General features: G+C 41.4%; 1 protein-coding gene across 1 annotated transcript; it reads left to right on the top strand.

Annotated features, from left to right (window-relative positions):
• The first annotated feature begins 1,592 nt into the window (after positions 1-1,592).
• LOC125269483 (high-affinity choline transporter 1) lies at positions 1,593-10,993 on the top strand. The gene is made up of 9 exons (XM_048192382.1): positions 1,593-1,747; positions 2,150-2,363; positions 3,266-3,379; positions 3,755-3,910; positions 3,984-4,132; positions 6,340-6,483; positions 6,804-6,957; positions 7,272-7,485; positions 9,797-10,993. Exons 2-9 carry the CDS (start codon positions 2,177-2,179, stop codon positions 10,320-10,322), a joined length of 1,644 nt encoding a protein of 547 aa, XP_048048339.1. The 5' UTR covers positions 1,593-1,747; positions 2,150-2,176; the 3' UTR covers positions 10,323-10,993.
• Positions 10,994-19,860: the final 8,867 nt, after the last annotated feature.

Here is a 19,860-nt window from a genome sequence, read left to right as displayed (position 1 = left end):
TGGAGGAGCCGAGACCGCTGGACTTGGAGGAGCCGAGACCGCTGGACTTGGAGGAGCCGAGACCGCTGGACTTGGAGGAGCTGAGACCGCTGGACTTCGAGGAGATGAGACCGCTGGACTTGAAGGAGCTGAGACTGCTGGACTTGGAGGAGCCGAGACCGCTGGACTTGGAGGAGCTGAGACCGCTGGACTTGGAGGAGATGAGACCGCTGGACTTGGAGGAGCTGAGACCGCTGGACTTGGAGGAGCTGAGACCGCTGGACTTGGGCTCTCTCTCTCTCTCTCTCTCTCTCTCTCTCTCTCTCTCAGCTCCACCTGCTCCTCCTTGACCCTGTATATCAACTGCAGTGTTTCCTGTGTTCATGTCAGGCTGTTCTGATGTGCTCAGTTCTCCTGTTTATCTGTTCCTGGTGTCTGTTACTGTGGTTCTTTTTGTCTCTGAGTTCACCCCATGTCACATTAAGGAATAAATTGAAAAAATGAAAGTTAAAAAAATTAAAATATTAAGTGATTTCCTGCCTTGCAACATCATAAGGTGACATGCTGACATTACAACAATATAAAATAAGGTCATTGTTAAAATTGTTAAAATAAGGTCATGTCGCTCCACACCCGTAAGACCTTCGTTCATCTTCAGAACACAAATTAGGATATTTTTGATGAAATCTGAGAGATGTCTGTCCATCCATTGACTATCTTTGCAAATGACACTTCAAAAAGTTCATGAAGAGATTGTAAAACTAATCCATATGAATTGAGAGGTTTAGTCCAAATTTTCTGAAGAGACTCGATCACTTTATATGATGAACACATTTCATTTTTACTTGCACGTCTACTTGCATGAAAACATTAGTGAACATAAACAGAAGCTTAACCTAACTTGGGCTGCATTTCCCAAAAGCATCATAAGCCTAAGATGATCGAAGAACCATTTCCAGCGTTGGTCTCTCTCCACGATCAGCTTAGGCTTACGATGCTTTGAGAAATGAAGCCCTGAATGACGCAAACCTCTTCCGGAAGTTCAAACGTGCGGAGTAACCAATGAGGATCATTCTCGTGTGTCACACGATTCGTTTGATCTACCGGAAGAGGAACGGAAGAGGAACCCATTAAGATCCCAAAGTCGAGTAGCCCGAGTCAAGATTTGGCGACATGGAGACTACATCTGTCTTCTGGTTAAGATTTTCTTGTTGTATAAAAATAAGAGTTTGGAACACAATTTTGCTATTAATTTATTATTTATGTATGGAAAACACCACATACACAAACAAAACTGGGCAAACAATAAACCTAACATCATATCATATCATTTATAACTGAAATAATGCATTACATTGAGACCCTAAAAGAGGCAAGAAACGTGATGATATCATGTAACAGTGATTCTCTGTATTTGTATGTTATGTAAATGTTTATGTAAATAAATTTTAAAAAGCTGAGTAGCCTGAGAGAAACTGCATTCTCCCTACTGGCCTCTAGGTGGAGACAAGATCAGCTGCTAGAGATAAACTAAAGACTGGATCATGTTTCTGTAGTTATGACAAGAATAACGGAACGCGGTTCATTAAATGAACTAGCACGATAATCTGTTATTTAGTTTGATAATGCACTGGGGATCCAGCTGTTCTCCCCGCTCGTCCCCGCGCGCGCGCACACGCGCAGCGATATAAAGCAGTTCTCCAGTGAGCTCGCGCTCTTCAGACGCGCGCAGCCTCCAGTGATGAGCGCAGCTCCCGCATCTCCACAGGTACACATCTATACTGATCATGTGTTTATGAGTTTCTTTATCACTATAGAGAGAGAGAGAGAGAGAGGAATTATAATGCATCGCGCTGCTACTTGTTGCTTCTCACTGCTGTTTAATTTGAGATGAAAATATGTGTTTTTCTAATAACTAAAGAAAGTTGCATTTGGATGGAAAGATTCAATGATTGTATTGTACTAAAGTGTTATGAAAGCTCAAAGAAAAAACAAAACAGCTGCGTGCATTATATATCCACACCCATAAATAGATCATTTAATTATTTCTAAAAATAAACAGCCAAAGTGTATCATATGAGTTGTGTATTTCTCTTTCTATGTCAGAATGTTAAAGCATTTGTTACATGTATTATAAGAAAGTGATTTGATCTGAACTCTTGGTCATCAGTGGTGTGAGTGACCCGTGCAGCGCCGTATGATGGCCATCCATGTGGAAGGACTGCTGGCCATCGTCATCTTCTACCTGCTCATCCTAGCTGTCGGGATCTGGGCCGCCTGGAAGAACAAGAACTCTGGGATCTCAGCAGGAACAGACCGCAGCGAATCCATCATGGTCGGAGGAAGAGACATCGGCCTGTTCGTGGGAGCGTTCACCATGACCGGTCAGTGTTTCTGTCTGCTCGGGTCTGACCTTTAACCTTAGCCTTAACCTTTAACCCTTAACCCTAACGTCTGCGTGTGCTTCTCTCAAGTTCTCTTACTTCAGAGCTGTTATATTAAAATAGTTAAATATTAATGCAAATATGATGAAGGTGTGTTTCACACAATAATACAGAAGCAGCGCTGACATACAAACTCGCTGAAAAATGATGTTTATTCATTAACATTGTTCACAATGTTTGATAGGAAGGAAGTTGTGGAAATTAGTGACTCGTTTTGAACAGCTGGAATACAACATTAAAACTGTAAAGCCTTAATATCAGAAGAAATGTTTTTCTTCTAAGAAATGATGGTAACACTTTATTAAACCTTTATGTATAATGCATTATATCTTTAAATAAATAATTGTAACCAAAGTTTAAGTGTGTTATATTTGCAGATTCCTCTGAAATTAGTACATTTGTCATGTTTTAATGTATTAAACTTTCTAAAGAATGAGTAGATCAGTATTGTAATTTATTATAACTGTGGTTACTAATATTCATGAGATCATAATGCATTACAAGGTGCATAATTAATGCATTAAAAATTAATTTATAATGCATTATATAAAGGCTTTAAGTAAAGTCTTTCTTGCTCTCTAATATGCTAATTAGTATGAAAACATTAAAGAAAGTCATTCACTTGTTCTGTTTGGTTAATTGGGATATTAAAAATGAATGGAATAATCAAGGAATATGTATAGTGTGTGTGTGGAGTATAGAGCTGATGAAGAACACACACACACACACACACACACACACATGTATATGTATTAAATCAGCAGGTCTTTCAGTGTGTGTGTGTGTTGATGATGATGGTGGTGTGTGTGTGTGTGTGTTGATGATGGTGTCTCTGACTGCAGCCACGTGGGTCGGCGGCGGCTACATCAACGGCACGGCAGAGTCCGTGTATCTTCCCGGCTCCGGCTTGGCTTGGGCTCAGGCTCCGTTCGGATACGCTCTCAGTCTGGTAGTGGGTGAGACGATTTCACACTCATCACTCCATCATAACTCATGCTTTTAAATCAGCACATTACCACATTAAAATGATACTTCACCCCAAAATGAAGTTTCTGTCATTTATCACTCACCCTCATGTCGTTCCACACCCTTATTACAAATTAAGATATTTTTGATGAAATCTGAGAGGTTTGTGACTCGTCCGCAATATAATCAACACTTTCAAGGTCCAGAAAGGAACTAAAGACATCGTTAAAGCAGTCATGTGATTGCAGTGGATCAACCTTAATGTTATGAAGAGATGAGAATACAAAAACAAACAAACATAATAACTTTATTCAGCAGTCTCTCAGTCCTGCAGTGGTTTTGACGGTGAGCTCCTCTCGCTGCAGGCGGGCTGTTCTTCGCCAAGCCCATGCGCTCCCGGGGATACGTGACCATGCTGGACCCGTTCCAGCAGCTGTACGGGAAGAGGATGGGCGGCCTGCTCTTCATCCCTGCTCTTCTGGGAGAGATGTTCTGGTCCGCGGCCATCCTGTCCGCCCTGGGTGAGCAGACATACACACGCGAAGCCTCGCGTCCATCGGTCTTCTCTGTGTCAAACCCTCGTCCTCTGCACAGGTGCGACGCTCAGCGTGATCGTGGACATCAACATCAACGTGTCGGTGGTGATCTCGGCCCTGATCGCGATCTTCTACACGCTGGTGGGAGGACTGTACTCTGTGGCGTACACCGATGTCGTCCAGCTCTTCTGCATCTTTCTAGGTTTGGTGAGTCTGACAGAGTGAGTGACATGAGATGAACATCCACTGACGTGATCTCAGCTCACCTGAGTTCCTGAGTTTCATACACATTCGACTTGCGTCTGAGGGTACGTTTACACGACAACGATGAACTAAAATATTGTTTTTTCTTTGTACAGATGACAACGTTATCAAAACTATCCACGAAAATGAATAAAAACGCTGTATTACACATGCCAGACAAGTAGATGGCGATGTCACTTTGTAAAGAAAGACTACGCGCCTGCGCATATACGCACTCTTTCACAGAGCACTCGCCTCGCACACGCCTTTCACCTTATTTTATCAGTTCACTGCTCTTTGATATTCTTATTTCCCTATAGCAGCTAATAAATCAGAAGTTTCACAAAATAAGGTGGATAGACTAAATATGTAATACGCATGTGCATGACTTCACCGTTTTCACAGATTTGCGTTTTTGCAGTTTACACGGAGATGATAACGGTATTGTTTTCAAAAGTTTGCATTTTCAGGCCACCAAAACACCGTCTAAATGAATGGCCAAAACGCATAAAAAGTCTTTGGTTTGTAATTGATTGTTGTTGTGTTGATTGTTGTTGTGTAAACAGCCCCTAAAAAGCATTGACTTCCACAAAGTAGTACACAATAACATGACACACTAAGCTACGCCATGATGTACTACGCTATGTTCTACATTATAACGCGTGTTATGTCATTGTGTACTACGTCATAGACGTTAAAGGATTAGTTCACTTTCAAATGAAAATTAGCCCAAGCTTTACTCTCCCTCAAGCCATCTTGACTTTATTCTTTCTGATCGAACATAATAATCGAAGATATTTTAATAAAACCAAGCTATATTAATAAATATATTAATATAGCTTGGATATATTAATAAATATCCTGACGTATCTGAGCTTTATAATGGCAGTAATTGGGATCAACGAGTATGAGCTGAAGAAAGTGTCTCCATCCACATCCAACCATCATAAACACCCTCCACACGGCTCCGGAGGGTTAATAAAGGTCTTCTGAAGAGAAGACATGTGTTTGTGTAAGACAAATATCCATATTTAACAAGGCGGTCTGATGGAAGCTAGATATTTTACTTCATAACTTGTTAAAATATGGATATTTGTCTTACACAAACACATGTCTTCTCTTCAGAAGACCTTTATTAACCCTCCGGAGCCGTGTGGAGGGTGTTTATGATGGTTGGATGTGGATGGAGACACTTTCTTCAGCTCATACTCATTGATCCCAATTACTGCCATTATAAAGCTTGGATGCGTCAGAATATATTTATTAATATTTCTCTGATTGTGTTCATCAGAAAGAAGAAAGTCATATATACACCTAGGATGGCTTGAGTAAGTAAAAACAAAAGTAAGAGGGTGAGTAAATTATTTTTGGGTGAACTATCCCTTTAATTTTTACTGGAAAACAAGACAAAAACACTTATTAAGAACACAATTTTTGCAGTGTATTTCCTGATCAATAGCAGGAGTGTGAGACTGTATTTGTAGGCCATACGGTACCTTATCATCCTCAGTTCTAGTGTTAGTAAGTGTCTGAATTAACAGTGAATTCAGTTAATGTTGTCTAACATGAGGTTTAATTTGTTTCTGGCTCATGGGATTATTATAAGACCTTGACAAAACAAGTCATATAGAGCAGTGCATTTTATAAAGACAGAATAAATCTTATTTAGGCTCAAGATGATTCCTAAATATTTCCAGTGTTTATCAACAGATTTTATTATGAATCTCTGCTGCACCGTCACACTAGATGCAGATACAAACTTCTGCTTCAAACTGCCTGTCAGATTATATTAGTGTGTTTCATTTACGAGGGTCTTCGTTTGAAAACTCATATCAGCCTGTTTTGTGTCAGAAAGCAGCAAGACGTGATCTCAAATAACCCAACATTCGATCGCTCCAAATAAAAAACAAAATGGCAGAAACAAACATGCATTTACTGTGCAACTATTCATTCATCTCATGTCTTTTTATATTTTAAAAAATAATAGACCAAGTGGGCTTATAGGTGTATTATTAAGAGATGCTGAATGTCAAATAATCCAGTTCATGCTTTCATGGCACGCAACTCCACTTTAATATGTCACATACAGTATTCTCAGGTTTGTTAAAGAGATGATCGTATATATAATGAGATAATGATGTCTCTGAACATGTGTGAATGTGTTTATCCAGTGGATCAGCGTGCCGTTCGCTCTGTCCAATCCTGCCGTGTCCGACATCAGTGTGACCGCCGTCACCGCAGTGTTTCAGCCTCCGTGGCTGGGCGAGATCGACCCGTCCGACGGCTGGATATGGGCCGATAACTTCTGCCTTCTCGTAAGTCTGTGTGCTCAAATATGATTCTCAGTATACATAATTCTGCTTTATTTCATTCAAATTACACAAAGATCTGCATTTTACTGTTTTGTTAGACAATCACTAGCACATTTTTGCTTTTTGACATTCTTTTTACTTGGATAATAAATGATTAGGCCATCTGACACTCTTGTATAATTGTAGATAGATCTGATGTGCTGAAAATCATTTCCCGTTCTCTGTTCATATCTGTTCAGGGTTAGTCAGGTTTAGTGTTAGTGGAGTGTGAGGACGACACAGCCCTGCGGTTTAAAGACCGTGTGTGTGTGTGTGTCCTGCAGATGCTGGGCGGGATCCCGTGGCAGGTGTATTTCCAGCGGGTTCTCTCGGCCTCCTCGGCTAGTTATGCTCAGTTCCTGTCGTTCCTGGCCGCTTTCGGCTGTCTCGTGATGGCCGTCCCTTCCGTCCTGATCGGAGCCATCGGAGCCTCCACAGGTGACGTCAGAAACACATCAGCTCTTCTTCAGATCAGGGGATTGACGGGCTGCTGATTCCAGATGGCTGCTGTCGGAGTTTCTCTGAATCCACAGGGACTTCATTAATGTTGTTGATCGCAGAGTCTCAGTAAATCAGCAGATGTTCACTGAATGAAGACTGATTCACAAGACACAAAATAAACCAGTTATTACATATTGTACAGTTAAATGAGGCATAGATTTTATTTTCTATTATAGATTATATTGCGATCTAGCTATGTAATTAAAGCTTATACTGTATGTGTGCGTGTGTGTCTGTGTGTGTGGCGTTAGACTGGAACCGGACGTCGTACGGGCCGATTCCTCCGGTGGAGAAGGACGAGTCGGACATGATTCTGCCCATCGTGCTCCAGCACCTCTGCCCGTCTTTCGTCTCTTTCTTCGGGCTGGGCGCCGTCTCTGCCGCGGTCATGTCGTCTGCCGACTCCTCCATCCTCTCCGCCAGTTCCATGTTCGCACGCAATATTTACCAGCTCGCTTTCCGTCAGTCGGTCAGTTCCTTACACCATTAATCCACTCAGGACTGCATTTGTGTGTAAAAGCAATGTAAATCACAACCAAAATGTATTTTATATGAATATTATTATTAGAACTAAAGGCCCCATGTAAAGAACATTATTAGGGGTTCAACCACGAAGTGCTGAAACCCTATTGTAATTGTTAGGATTTTTATTATTATTCTTTTTCTTCTGCCGTAAAACGCATCGTGCAGCCCAAACCGTAAGGCCTAGAGACTTGAAACTTTGTCAAATGATAGTACAAAAATCGAGGAGAGGTTGACAAAGTATGACCCAAATCGGCCAATAGGTGGCGCTACAGCGATCAAATGCGCAAAATGGCTCATAACTCCTAAACCGTGTGTCACAGACTCAAGTGTCTTATATCATTGGAAAGCTGAGACCTTGACGAACAAAACGTATATCTCCGATTTCATTTCCGGTATGAAAATTTTTCCGCCATTTTGAATTTTGTCAAAAACCTACTTTTGCGAACTAGTCCTAGGTTTTTCGTCCGATCGGAACCAAACCAGTGCAGAAATGTTCTCTGGAGTCTAAAGATCAATAATTATCGAGAGAATTTTGAAATTTTGATTCACAGTCGCTAAGGGGCGCCAAAACATGCAATGTGGGCGGAGCCACTTTTACTAAAATGGCTATAACTCGAGAACGAAATGAGATATTTGCACCAAACTCGGAAGACATGTGTAGGGGCTCAATCTTTGGTCACGATAAAAAAATCGCGTCGATTGGACACTAGGTGGCGCTATAACTTGAAAAAAACATAAAAACAGTTGTAACTATGCAACCGTTAGTCCGATTGACTTGAAATTTGGCATGCAGTGTCTTGGTCCAAGGGGGCATGATAGTCTATGAGGACATTGGCGTATCTCAAAAAACATGGCCGCCATCGGCCAATGAAGTTTGAGCACCTATTAGACAAGGTTAACGGAGGTCGATCGGAACGAAACTCGATGGGCATGTTCGACTCATGGTCCTAAAGGTCTGTAAGAATTTTGAAAGAAATCGGCCACAAGTTGGCGCTAACGAGTTTTACGCCTCGCCTCAGCAATCACGTGGTGTTTCATAAAACCACACAATATGCATATCATTTGATAGATCTCCTCATGCTGAACAACTTTGCCTCAAGAACCAATGCTGTCAATCAAATCGTTCATTAATTATTTGCAAATATGTGAAAAACATACTTTTGCGAACTAGTCCTAGGTTTTTCGCCCGATCGGAACGAAACCAGTGTAGGACAATTCTATGGACTCTCTAGATCAATAATTATCAAAAAAAAGTTGAACTTTGCCCTTTGGTCGCTATAACTGGGTCATTTAGAAAATGGGCGTGGCTAAATATACCCAAAAGCCTATAAAACCTAAACAAAAAGTCAGATCTTCACCAAAATAGGTGAGCACATGCAAGTATATGACTCTAAAGAAGCATGCCAATTTTCGTGTAAATCGGACAATAGGTGGCGCTATAATTGTGAAAAAACTTTAAAAAACATATGGTTTTAATGGTTTTAGATGAAAATATATATAACTTTGGATGTGTCTGACTTATTTTCACGGGAGTCACTTCTTTAGACTCCTGAATCCTTGCCGAGTCTAACGATACCAAATATGGTAGGTTTCGCCTATGGTTTGTGCTACGTTGTGATTTAGCGCTTAAAAAACTTTTGCGAATATCTTCGAAACCGTTAGTCCGATCGAGACGAAACCAGCGTAGGAAACACGGAAACCTAAGTTGGTTTACTAAAAGTTAAAGCCCAAATGTCAAAATTTTGATGGGAAGTGGCAAAAAAATCCAATCAAAGTCTTTCATGGGTCATTTTTTATGCTCTCTTATATATAAGTGTCTATAACTTCAAAACGAAATGAGATATTTTCACCAAATTTGGCACACATATGTATGGGCACACTCTGAGGACACCCAAAAAAAGTGGTGGAGATCGGGCAACAGATGGCGCTATAACTGTCAAAAAACCTTTAAAAAACATGTTTTTCCTTACTGAATTGCCTGTATTGGCTGTAAATGGTCTTTTTCTTCTATGATCCAAGTGTTTACATGCTTGCTAAATAAAATATAATAACTTTTTATCTGCTTAAAGGCCTTAAATGGTTGAACCACAGTAAATGCTGCTTGCAGCATTAATTTTTATTATTATTCTTTTTCTTCTTCTGCGCAAAACCTGAGCCAAACCGTGGTCTGAGCGTGGACGAAATGAAAGAAAAATCGGGGAGGTGCCACCACTATGCCTGACGGCTCCTCTAACCTGTGTACTGACTCGAGTGTCGTCATCATCTTCCCTCAGCTGCTCTGCGTGCTGTTCGTCAAGGGCACCAACACCTACGGGTCTGTGGCCGGGTACGTCTTCGGCCTGCTGCTGCGCGTCGGCGGAGGGGAGCCGTACCTCCGGCTGCCTCCGTTCATCTACTATCCCGGCTGGCAGCCGCGGGAGAAGCAGCACCGTCTGACGCAGGAGGTGGAGCGATACGTGGAGCAGAGGTTCCCCTACAAGACGGTCTCCATGCTCGCTTCGCTCCTGAGCAACGTCGCCTTCTCCTATCTGGCCAAATATCTGTTTGAAAGTGGGACTCTCTCGCCCAAGTATGACTTCCTGGACGCGGTGATTTCCAAACACAGCAAGGAGACGATGGACAAGACGACGCTCGTCACCCACGACAACATCCTTCTGTCCGAACTGGCCGCTGTGAAGCCCAGGCACGGAAGCTCTCTAGCGGGAACGTTCATAAACACGGACGTCCTGATGGATGAGGACGCCGTCAGCCCAGACGCCAACAATCAGCACCTGTAGAGAGACGAAATCAGTCAGAAGAGGGAAAACTGTGCAATATCAATGGAGACGGAGCAAGTAGTGCATTTATCATTGTGTGACGTGACCTTTCAATGGTATGTATGAAACAAGCTTACGTTTATTCCCTTTTTTCTGCTCAGAATACAACTGTTATAGAGCAATACGATTTTAAAAGCATCAGCTACTGTATTTGATCTTGTTTTGAGGAAATGGTTGATCGTTACTCGTCCTCAGTGAAAGAAACAAGCTGTTAAGCTCCAAACCTGATAGAAAAGTAGTCACATGCCAAGTTGGTCCTGCTTTATATTAGCTGTATTTAAAGTGCCCCTTTTATGCTTCTTCAGATATTCCTCCTCATGTAGTGTGTAATAGAGCTGTTTGTGAATGTAAAAACTCTGCAAAGTTTCACAGATCAAAGTATAGTTTTTGTCTCCCAAAAGAAAGAATTGATTCTGAACTGAAACGAGTCATCAGTAATTCAGTCTCACTTCCTGCTGAACCTACGTAGGTTTTGAACTAATTTGCATAATGGCCGCCTCTGGTCTTGATTGGCTGAACAGCATCTCTTGCCCCGCCCTCAATCACTGTAGTTGTATCTGAGACTGGAAGAGTTTGGTTCGTGTTGTTCATGTCGAGAAGACGCTGTTTTCTGCTGAGATTGATACGGTAAAACCGACGCCATCGTTACTGTTCGTATCACTGTGAATCAAGAGCTGAGATTCAGATATGATAATGAGCGTTTGGTTTCTGACCAATCACAGCAGACTGGGCCATCTGACCAATCAGAGCAGAGCAGCTCTCAGAAAGGCAGGGTTTAGAGAGACCGAATCCTTGATCGACGCGTTTCAGACAATGAGAGAAAAGAGCTGATGCTGCAGTGGATATTATGAGAGAATTAAAGTGTTTTTGATCTTGGATGAATGTGAACCTGTTGTAGGAGACTCGAAACAACATTAGGAACCTCTTGAGTAGCATCATACTGTAGGAGCACTTTAACTACTATGCTCTTACATAATAAAACTAAGCATTTGATCCAGATCCAATGTTTTTATTTACACAGATGTTGTTCTGCAAATCTCTGGACAGATTCACATTTGCTGCCATTGAGTTTGAGATTGGGTGATGGTTTAACTGTGTGATTACATAAAGTATAGTCCAAAAACATTACACTAAAAGTATATTGTCTAAGCATATAGACACCTAATATAAAGTGGGTTCCACATGTCACAAGTCACTTGCTGCATAAAGATATTACAAGACTCTACTACTAATCTTGTTTTTTACATTTTGGAGCTTGACAGCATCTGTCTCTATTCACTTTCATTGCATAAAAAGAGTGGTGTGACAATTTTAACATTCTGTTTTTTTTGCGTGAAGGTGAGTAAATGATGACAGCATTTTCATATATTTTTCGTTAGTTATTTTGGCTATGGGTCATTTCTGTGAATGAATCAGATGTTTGTGTGTGTGAATGACCAGTGTCTCTGTTAATTAATTTACTTCCAAAGCATCAACTTCACCACCTCACGTGTAGCTTCTAGTGATAAAGTCACAGTGGCAGCCTTGACAACAGTATGTATATAGATATATATAAAACTAATGAAAAGTGTGATTTATGTACAGTAATCTGCCAGCACGGCACAAGCTGATAGGTCGTCTCGCTGTGATCTGTCAGCCAATGAGCTTGATTTAGTCCCGTTCCAGTGTTTGCTGAAGCTGCAGTGTGCAGGATTGTCTCTCTGAGTGATGGATCAGTACGCTTGGACCTACACCGAAACCTGTTTGTAACTAGGTAAACCCTAGCCAGACTGGCTCAGACACTCATAGCGGGTGATTTGTTTCAATAAACATAAGGCTATATCAATACATAAGCTCTAGGTTATATACTGTATATAGCTATATATAATATATTTTGTGTGAATTCAATCAGCAATCCTGTCATATAAATGTATATATATGTGTATATATGTATACACACATACATATAGATAGATGGACAGATATATCTTTGGTTGGGGCAGATTTTTAATACTTTTGTCTATGATAGGTACATGCAGAAGGTCAGTACAGAACTGAAGCACAAGTATAGCTAGTAAACATGCGGTTAAGATGAACAGTAGCCATGTGCGAGTCTCGCTGTTTGATTTGCTTTGTTCGGGATTTGTGTTTGTCTGTTTGTGTGGATATAGCTTGTGTGTGTGTGTGTCTTAGCAGTAGCAACTCTTTGTATTCGCTCAGCATAAGCAGATCTAATCAACCAATTAAGACCAGTTCTACTAAAGCCCTATCCAGACGGGACTAATGTTCATAGTTCACTGCTGTGATGTGACTAAAATAATGGACTGGCCCGTCAGTATTTACCTCTCAAACGTACATAATGCTTCAGCAGGACACGCATCAGTGTTCAGCAATGATCGTCCCACGGGTCTGCTTCAGGATAGACCAACGTTGATTTACTGAGACTTGTTCACATTTGCAGAAGGGTTCATGTGTTAGACGGAGGTGAATTTTCTGGGTTTTGCTGAAGTTCAAATGCAAAGGTGTTTTTGTTTCTTTTGGCAAAAACATTGTTTTCTCACCTCGTCCTCGAGCTCTTAGCTTGCTTTCAGTATTTAATATCACTTACATACATGTAATTTAATTTCTCTCTCTGTGTAAAAATTCTCCCTGAGTCAAAGAGGTCATTCTCTCGCTTTAGAGAATATACATACACCAGAGGTGAGAGAAACATGCAGTATTTTGCATTCTCTCTCAAAAAATACACATAAGATGTGAAAAATCCAATGCTGGCTTGTAAAGGCTCTTTCTGTAATGTCTAATCAATGTTCTCATCTTCCTCAGTAAAACAGTACTGTTGAGTCTTCATTTAGGGGCTTTTCTCAATGGCATATCAATATAATGAATTCTACTCAAGTCAATCGATAGACTGCTTTAGAAAACAGGAATAGAGTATTTTTATCCGTTGGATGGTGTTGTGGGATACTGTAATGTTAATGTTTGTTGAAGTTGCCTTGATTTCTTTATTTGACAGCCTAACCTGACACCATGTCATGCCTCTGTATCTGTTTAGACTTGAATGTGAGTGTATATATTCTGTACATGATGATACATTGAGCAGCTTTAGAGTCAGACAGACAGTGGAAAATGTGCTGAAATGAAAATGTTGTTTATCTTTTTGGTCTTAAACGCCATAGTACAATGCATCGCTGGAGAAAGTAATGGTGCGTTAATCCCTCAAATTTAACCTTCAGTTAAACTTAAATCACTGAACGAAAAACATATTCTTAAGAAAAAATCATTTCTTTTATTGTATAATATTATAAAACACACATATTTTTATATTTGTCTTCATGCATTTCTGTGCTCTTCTTAGGCTTAAATAATATTACTTTAATTAAATGTTAGATTCTCTCACATATACTGAAAGAAAGACTAAGAGGATAAACAGCACATTTTCTCATTTTTATTAGTGTGTGTGTGTGTGTGTGTGTGCGTGTGTGTGTGTGTGTGTGTGTGTGTGTGTTAGAATGTGTGTGATATTTCCAGTACAGCTGTGTATGAAGGAAATATCATTAGTGTGACATACAGTATAAATTATTTCTTGTATTTATGTATTTACCTATTTATCTGTTGTTGTAAAAAGTATATATTTTTGTGTGGTCGATGTATATGTATATCTGCTGTAATAAGCATAGCTGCTTCAGAACACAAGATCAGAAGTTTAATTTTTAAACCAGTTCTGAAGGAAATTATTTATTTAATTATGTGATGAATATGTGAGCTATAGGAATTAAATGACATTGTTTGACATTACTGGCTATGTGTGCTTTGTATGTAATCATGTGTATGAAGTGCAGTTAACAATTATAATTATATAGCTGATGCTACAGGCGAGAATAACACTGGGGTGAGTTTCCTAAAAGCATTGTGAGCAAACTATGATTGCAAGCTCCTTCGTTACCAATATAATTACAAACCATAGTTCACAGACAGCATCGCAAACTTACGTGGTTGGAACTACAGCTCTCGGCCTGGGGTTAAAAGCATAGATTTGTTAAAATGATGTGGACTCACATTAACTGTGCTCTTGCAGGGCAAAATAAAGGCCCGGGTGTACTTCATTTTATTCATTCTGCTCCATCTCAAACACAGTAGTGTTTGCATAGCTTTCAAAGTATTGTCATCCACAGATGAGCGTGGATGGATGAGTTCAGGTGAGCCATCAGAGGGCAGCACTGAGTCATGTAATTCACAGGACATTCACTCGGACGAATAGTGCCATGTTTTGTCTGAGTTTGAGTTGGTTTTGTTTCCTTTATTTGGAATAGTTTCTATGGTTATTCATTGCTTAATTCGCCATCCCTGTTTCTCGTTTCTTTCATGGATTCTCCTTTGTATATATAGCCCTTAGTTTTCCTGGTCCGATCTTGTCTCTCTTAAGCGGTTGTTTTGTTTGCTGTGTTTTCTGAGAATTTTATTTAGATTTTTTGCTCATTAAAATCAACTGTTTTTAGATTAGATCCATCCTCTACTCATCCATTCTGCAACCACAGCGTGACAGAAGACTGAACCCAGAATGGATCTCACAGCAGTTCAGGTCCTCCTCCTCTCACAGGGGATCGCTCCCTCGAGGACCACACACAGAGGTTTGTAGACCTTGTGCATCTCATCCACTATCAGCCTCTGAGTGTTTTTCTGGACAGTCTTATTCAGCGGACTAAAGCACGCCTGCCTGAAGACAGCTCCTGAGGGACATTCCAAGAGTTTGTGGACCCAGAGAGTGAGGTGGGATCAAGAAACACCAGTGTCCGCAGTTCATCCAGCACATTCCCAATCAGCCATGAATATGAGACAAAGTCCACTGAAGACTCAAAGCCTGAGCCTGCCTGTGAAAGCAGAGCCCAGGCCCATAGAGGATAATAAGCCTGAGCCCACCGTAGACCCAGAACCACGTGGAACCAAGTCTGATCAGCTGCGTGAGCCGGGCTTATTTCCTAAATTGAGCTAACCCCTGAGGCTATGTTCATCCCTGATCCTGAGTCAATAGTGGGGTCCAATCAGTTGCGAGAGCCGGCACCAATGTCCGTTCCAGTGGGCATTTTAGTGGAGTATGAGGGAATGGAGCGGAGCCCTGCCAATACACCTGAGGCTGATGTGACTGTGCAGAACTCAGTCCTAATTGCGATATGTTGGGAATGGGAAAGGATCTGTTCCCCAAGCCCTTTGTTCCACCCAGCTCCAAGTCTCCTTCGTCACTGATGCTCCCACTCAGCACCAAGTCTGTGTTGTTGCTGATGCTTCCTCCTATTGCCCTCTCCCACCTCCTCTGCCTGTTCCATCCAGTTCTTTGACCTCGTCTCTTCAGCCTTTTGGCTCCTCCTTCACTGGCTTCAACTAGGCCTCCAGCTCCGCCCTGCTGTGTAGATCCCCTGGATCAACCTCGGGCCTCCGAGCCCTGGAATTCATGTTGGCCTGTCGAACCATTGGCTCCACCTTGGTCCGGCCCTAGGTCTTTGTCTCCTTGGCTCTGCGTCGATCTCCAACATGCCCTGCTTCACCTCCCTCCTTCGGTTCTGCCATAGGCCTGCATCTTAGTGGCTCTGTTGGGGGTCACTTCCTGTCTCCTTCCGCTTTCTTCTCCTTTCTGCTCATCCCACCATCATCCCTTCCCTGGCTCCTCCCTCGTTCTTGGTGGTCCCTTCTGCCAGCTCTGCGTCCTCCTCCTGAGCCCCCTCACTCCCTTCTCTGTTCGATATTTTTGATGAAGGAGGGGATGAAATTGTGTCAAATTACAGAAAGCAGATGGCACAAGTATACTTTGGGTTTAAGCAAGCTAACATTCAGTATGTTCTATATCTTTTATCTCTATATATTTTAGTGTGACGCATAAAGGCAGGAACACACCAAACCGACGCTGACGAACTAGTGGCGATGAAAGCAGACTGCGGGGTTGGGTCACATCGGCAGCGTCTATGTCCAAAGCTGCCCTGACACACCAAGTCAAGTAGCACATCCGTTCTGCACTTGCGTAAGATGAAATGCCTTTCCGTACCAGCAGGTGGCAGTAGCTGAACAGCCAATCAGAATGATCAGATGGCCCGACAGACCGAGCTCCAACGCCGATTCAACATGTCGAATCAGCCGAAAAAAACCTACGAGGACCAACTTCAGCTGGCGATGTGGAACACACTGAGAAAACTTAGTCAGCCGACGAACAAAAACTGCCCGACGACTGACTGTCGGCTTGGTGTGTTCCTGCCTTAAGGGAACCTGCAATGAATCAAACATCAAATAAAGCAAAATGACAGGGAACAAAAACAGTGAAGTAGCCCTCAGTTCACTACGGCAGCATGTCAGGAAAATTTAATTATGTGGAGAAAGGTGCTGAATGAACCCAGTGTATACAGGAGTGTACAGAAGTGTACGCCAAATACTGCATGTTAATGTGATTAAAAAATTTAAAGTCTTTATGTAAATTAATTATAATAATATTAAATACGTTAATTGTGATAACAAATCTATTAATTAGCAGCAGTTATCATTCCACCAACTGTGTGTAACATCGTTAACGACAGTCCTATATTATATATTTAACGTGGTCGTAACTAGCTAGTTATGAGTTTAATTTAACCCAAGAGAGGGATGTCGGAGCTGGGAATGACATCACACCTGAGCTGACCACGTTCCAATAGAGTACCCCAGGGATGACGTGTTTTTGTAGGCCAACCCAGAAGTTAGTGGCGCACGGGTTCCCTCGGTTGAAAGCCTATGCATTTTTCCCATAGACTTTTGGAAAATCGCAGAAAATAAGCTCTGTGTTTAACAAGGGGTTATGACACTTACACGTTTTGTCTATCAAGATAATCTTTACAAGTGAACACAACATTTATAGATTTTGAAGCCTAAATAAAGTGGTCAGATATAAAAGGCTAACAGTAGGCTATAAACGGACTACAGCACACCATGGTCGCGGATCAACGTCACCACCACCAAACTTCCTCAAACTGTATTTAAAAAACAACTTTATTTACAAACATGCTCGCTGATTATGATCTGTGCTGTTATGAATACTTATCCACTTTTTCATGAGAAATGCTGTCCAAATGTCCTGTTTTTAGTGATGACGTCTAAAGTCCCCGCCAAAGGAAGTAGTCCCTTTTAGCAGTTTGTTAGTAACCGCCGTTTTTAAGACACAATAAAAGTTTAAAAATCACAAGTGGGTTATAACTAGTGTGTTTTATATCATAGATCAAAACGTGAAAGTATTTAGAGGCTTTGTTAACCACAGACCTTATTTCAGGTGATTTAGCAAAAACCCATTCAAAAAACCCATAGACTTTACGGCGTTGGAACCGAAAATGCTAACTCGCTTCCGGGTTTTTCCTACAAAAATGCGTCATCCCTGAGGCACTCTATAAAAAGGTCAGAAAACTAAGATGGACATGTCCAGGCAAACCTTTGTTGTGTTTGCATTTTCGGAATACAAAAAGACGCATTTTGTACAGATAATGATGTCCACGGATAGAGATTACAGATATTGTGTGAACCACTGAGTTTATTGAGGCACTGACAAACAGAAGTGCTAATAACCATATATTACTACTGTTTTTACTACGGTTGATGTGCTGAGCAGCCATATTGGATTCTGAAGTCAGGGTTGTTGTGCTTGAGGGGGTGTTCCAGTTAAAAGCTCCTACTGGGAACTAGGACCTTCCGACTTCTGAGGATAAATAGAGTGCACTATTAGTTTCTACAGCGATGCATCATATATGGTGGTGAAGCTGTGACTTACATTGTTGTACGGGAAACACACCCCTGAACTGCTGAATATTTGCTTTGTTGAAACTATAAAGCAGAAACATAACATGGATTCAGATGAACATCTGTGATAAATCTGATGTTTTTAGGTCCTTTTAAGGGAAAGAAAACAATATGTGCAAGTTTAGTTCATTTGTGTGGGTGAAACTGGTATCAGAATATGAGTCTCTCACCCACAGGAGTGTCTTTTTCGTGGATAATACCCATCTGTTCTCAAAGGGTCACTGGACTCTATTTCTTGCCTTCCCACTCTGGACGGATGAACAGTCCATCACACACTCACACACACACCCCTACGGACAATTTACAGTCTCCAGTTCACCTATTCAGTCTCCAGTTCAGTCTCCAGTTCACCTGCTGCATGTCTTTGGATGGTGGTTGAAACTGGAGCTGAAACTCTCAAAGGTACATCAGTTGAAGGAAGACACTTCTGGAGAGGTGTTGATGAAAGGCTATTAAACCTTACTGAGTACAGCAGACAAAAAAACAGTTCTATTGATCCAATCACAAAGCATCTACAGCAAAAACCCTACTGCATCCGTCCTTGTCCTGAGAACATAAACTACAAATGCTGCTCTGCTCATTTTCACATGATGGATGACTTTACCAGTGCTTTGATTAAAGATGTTGCTGTACTATCAATAAACTCATACAAACTGCCCTGTCTGAGTCGAGCTGAATGAGAGGAAACTGCTTATTCTGAACTTTGAGTTTATTACACTGCTTTACTTTACCATATCAGTTATCATCACGACATGCTATCAATGGCCAATTATGAGAATAGAGCACAATCATGGTGACTTTTTTCACCATGCTATATTGTAAGAAAGATTTATAGCATGAAGAACTGAGACCCAAACCTTCAGAGCGGTTGAATTGGTAGCATTATTGCTTTACATGCAACCATGTTTCCTCCCGAGGAGCAAAAGACTTTAAAAGCAGAAGACTTTAATAAACATCCACTGACCCAGAACTACTGCGTCTTGTTTTAAAGCCGGAGGTGGAACGGAAAGGGAGAAGTATATTTGCCGTAATGCTTCAGATGTTTGTAGATAAAAAGCCTGGAGTGCAGAACTGGCCGGTGGTGTTCACATCAGACTAAGTGCTCATCTGAACCAGAGCGGAGCCTGAAGCGTTACAGACTGAGCGCACTCGCTCGACAAATACAGCTTCAGACTTTATTTGAGCTCTGCAGCCTTTCCTCACTGATCTCAAGACATCAAGCACGCAAATATCACTCCTTCTCAGTGTTTTGGCTTTCTTCTTAACAAAACATGAAATGAAATGTGCTCTAAATGTAAGCGGAACGATCCAGCGCTAACATCAGTGTCGGGCTCTAGCTGTGACGGGCAGGACGGATGGAGGCTCGTCCACCTCACTGCCCGTCTTTAATTACGCAGGCCGCTCTCTCTGCACATCTCAGCACTGCTCAGATTGATCACTTGCTGATGTGAAGACCTAGTGGAGTTAAAACATAGTAACAGCAGTTTTTAACAGTCTTCATTCTCTGTCCTGCAATGCTTCATCTAAACGAGCTGCTCAGAGTTGTGCTGCAGTATATAATCAAGGGTAAAGTGTGTGATATGCTGCAGAGCGTTATTGCATAATACGAAATGTTGTCCTTGTTGTATTTTTAAGTGGCATCATTCCAAAAGATCCAACAGTCAGTGTTATTAAAATAAGGGTAATAGTGAATATGAGTGCTGTGCCGTGATTCGCA

This window comes from Megalobrama amblycephala, linkage group LG6 (genome assembly GCF_018812025.1).
Source record: "Megalobrama amblycephala isolate DHTTF-2021 linkage group LG6, ASM1881202v1, whole genome shotgun sequence".
NCBI lineage: Eukaryota > Metazoa > Chordata > Actinopteri > Cypriniformes > Xenocyprididae > Megalobrama > Megalobrama amblycephala.
This window is presented reverse-complemented; position numbering and strand designations above follow the sequence as displayed.

Coding starts and splice junctions, on each gene's coding strand:
- LOC125269483 (XM_048192382.1), top strand. CDS start 2,177: ATGATGGCCATCCATGTGGAAGGACTGCTGGCCATCGTCATCTTCTAC. Junction 6,958..7,271: donor AGCCATCGGAGCCTCCACAG/GTGACGTCAGAA, acceptor GTGTGGCGTTAG/ACTGGAACCGGACGTCGTAC. Junction 7,486..9,796: donor TACCAGCTCGCTTTCCGTCA/GTCGGTCAGTTC, acceptor TACTGACTCGAG/TGTCGTCATCATCTTCCCTC.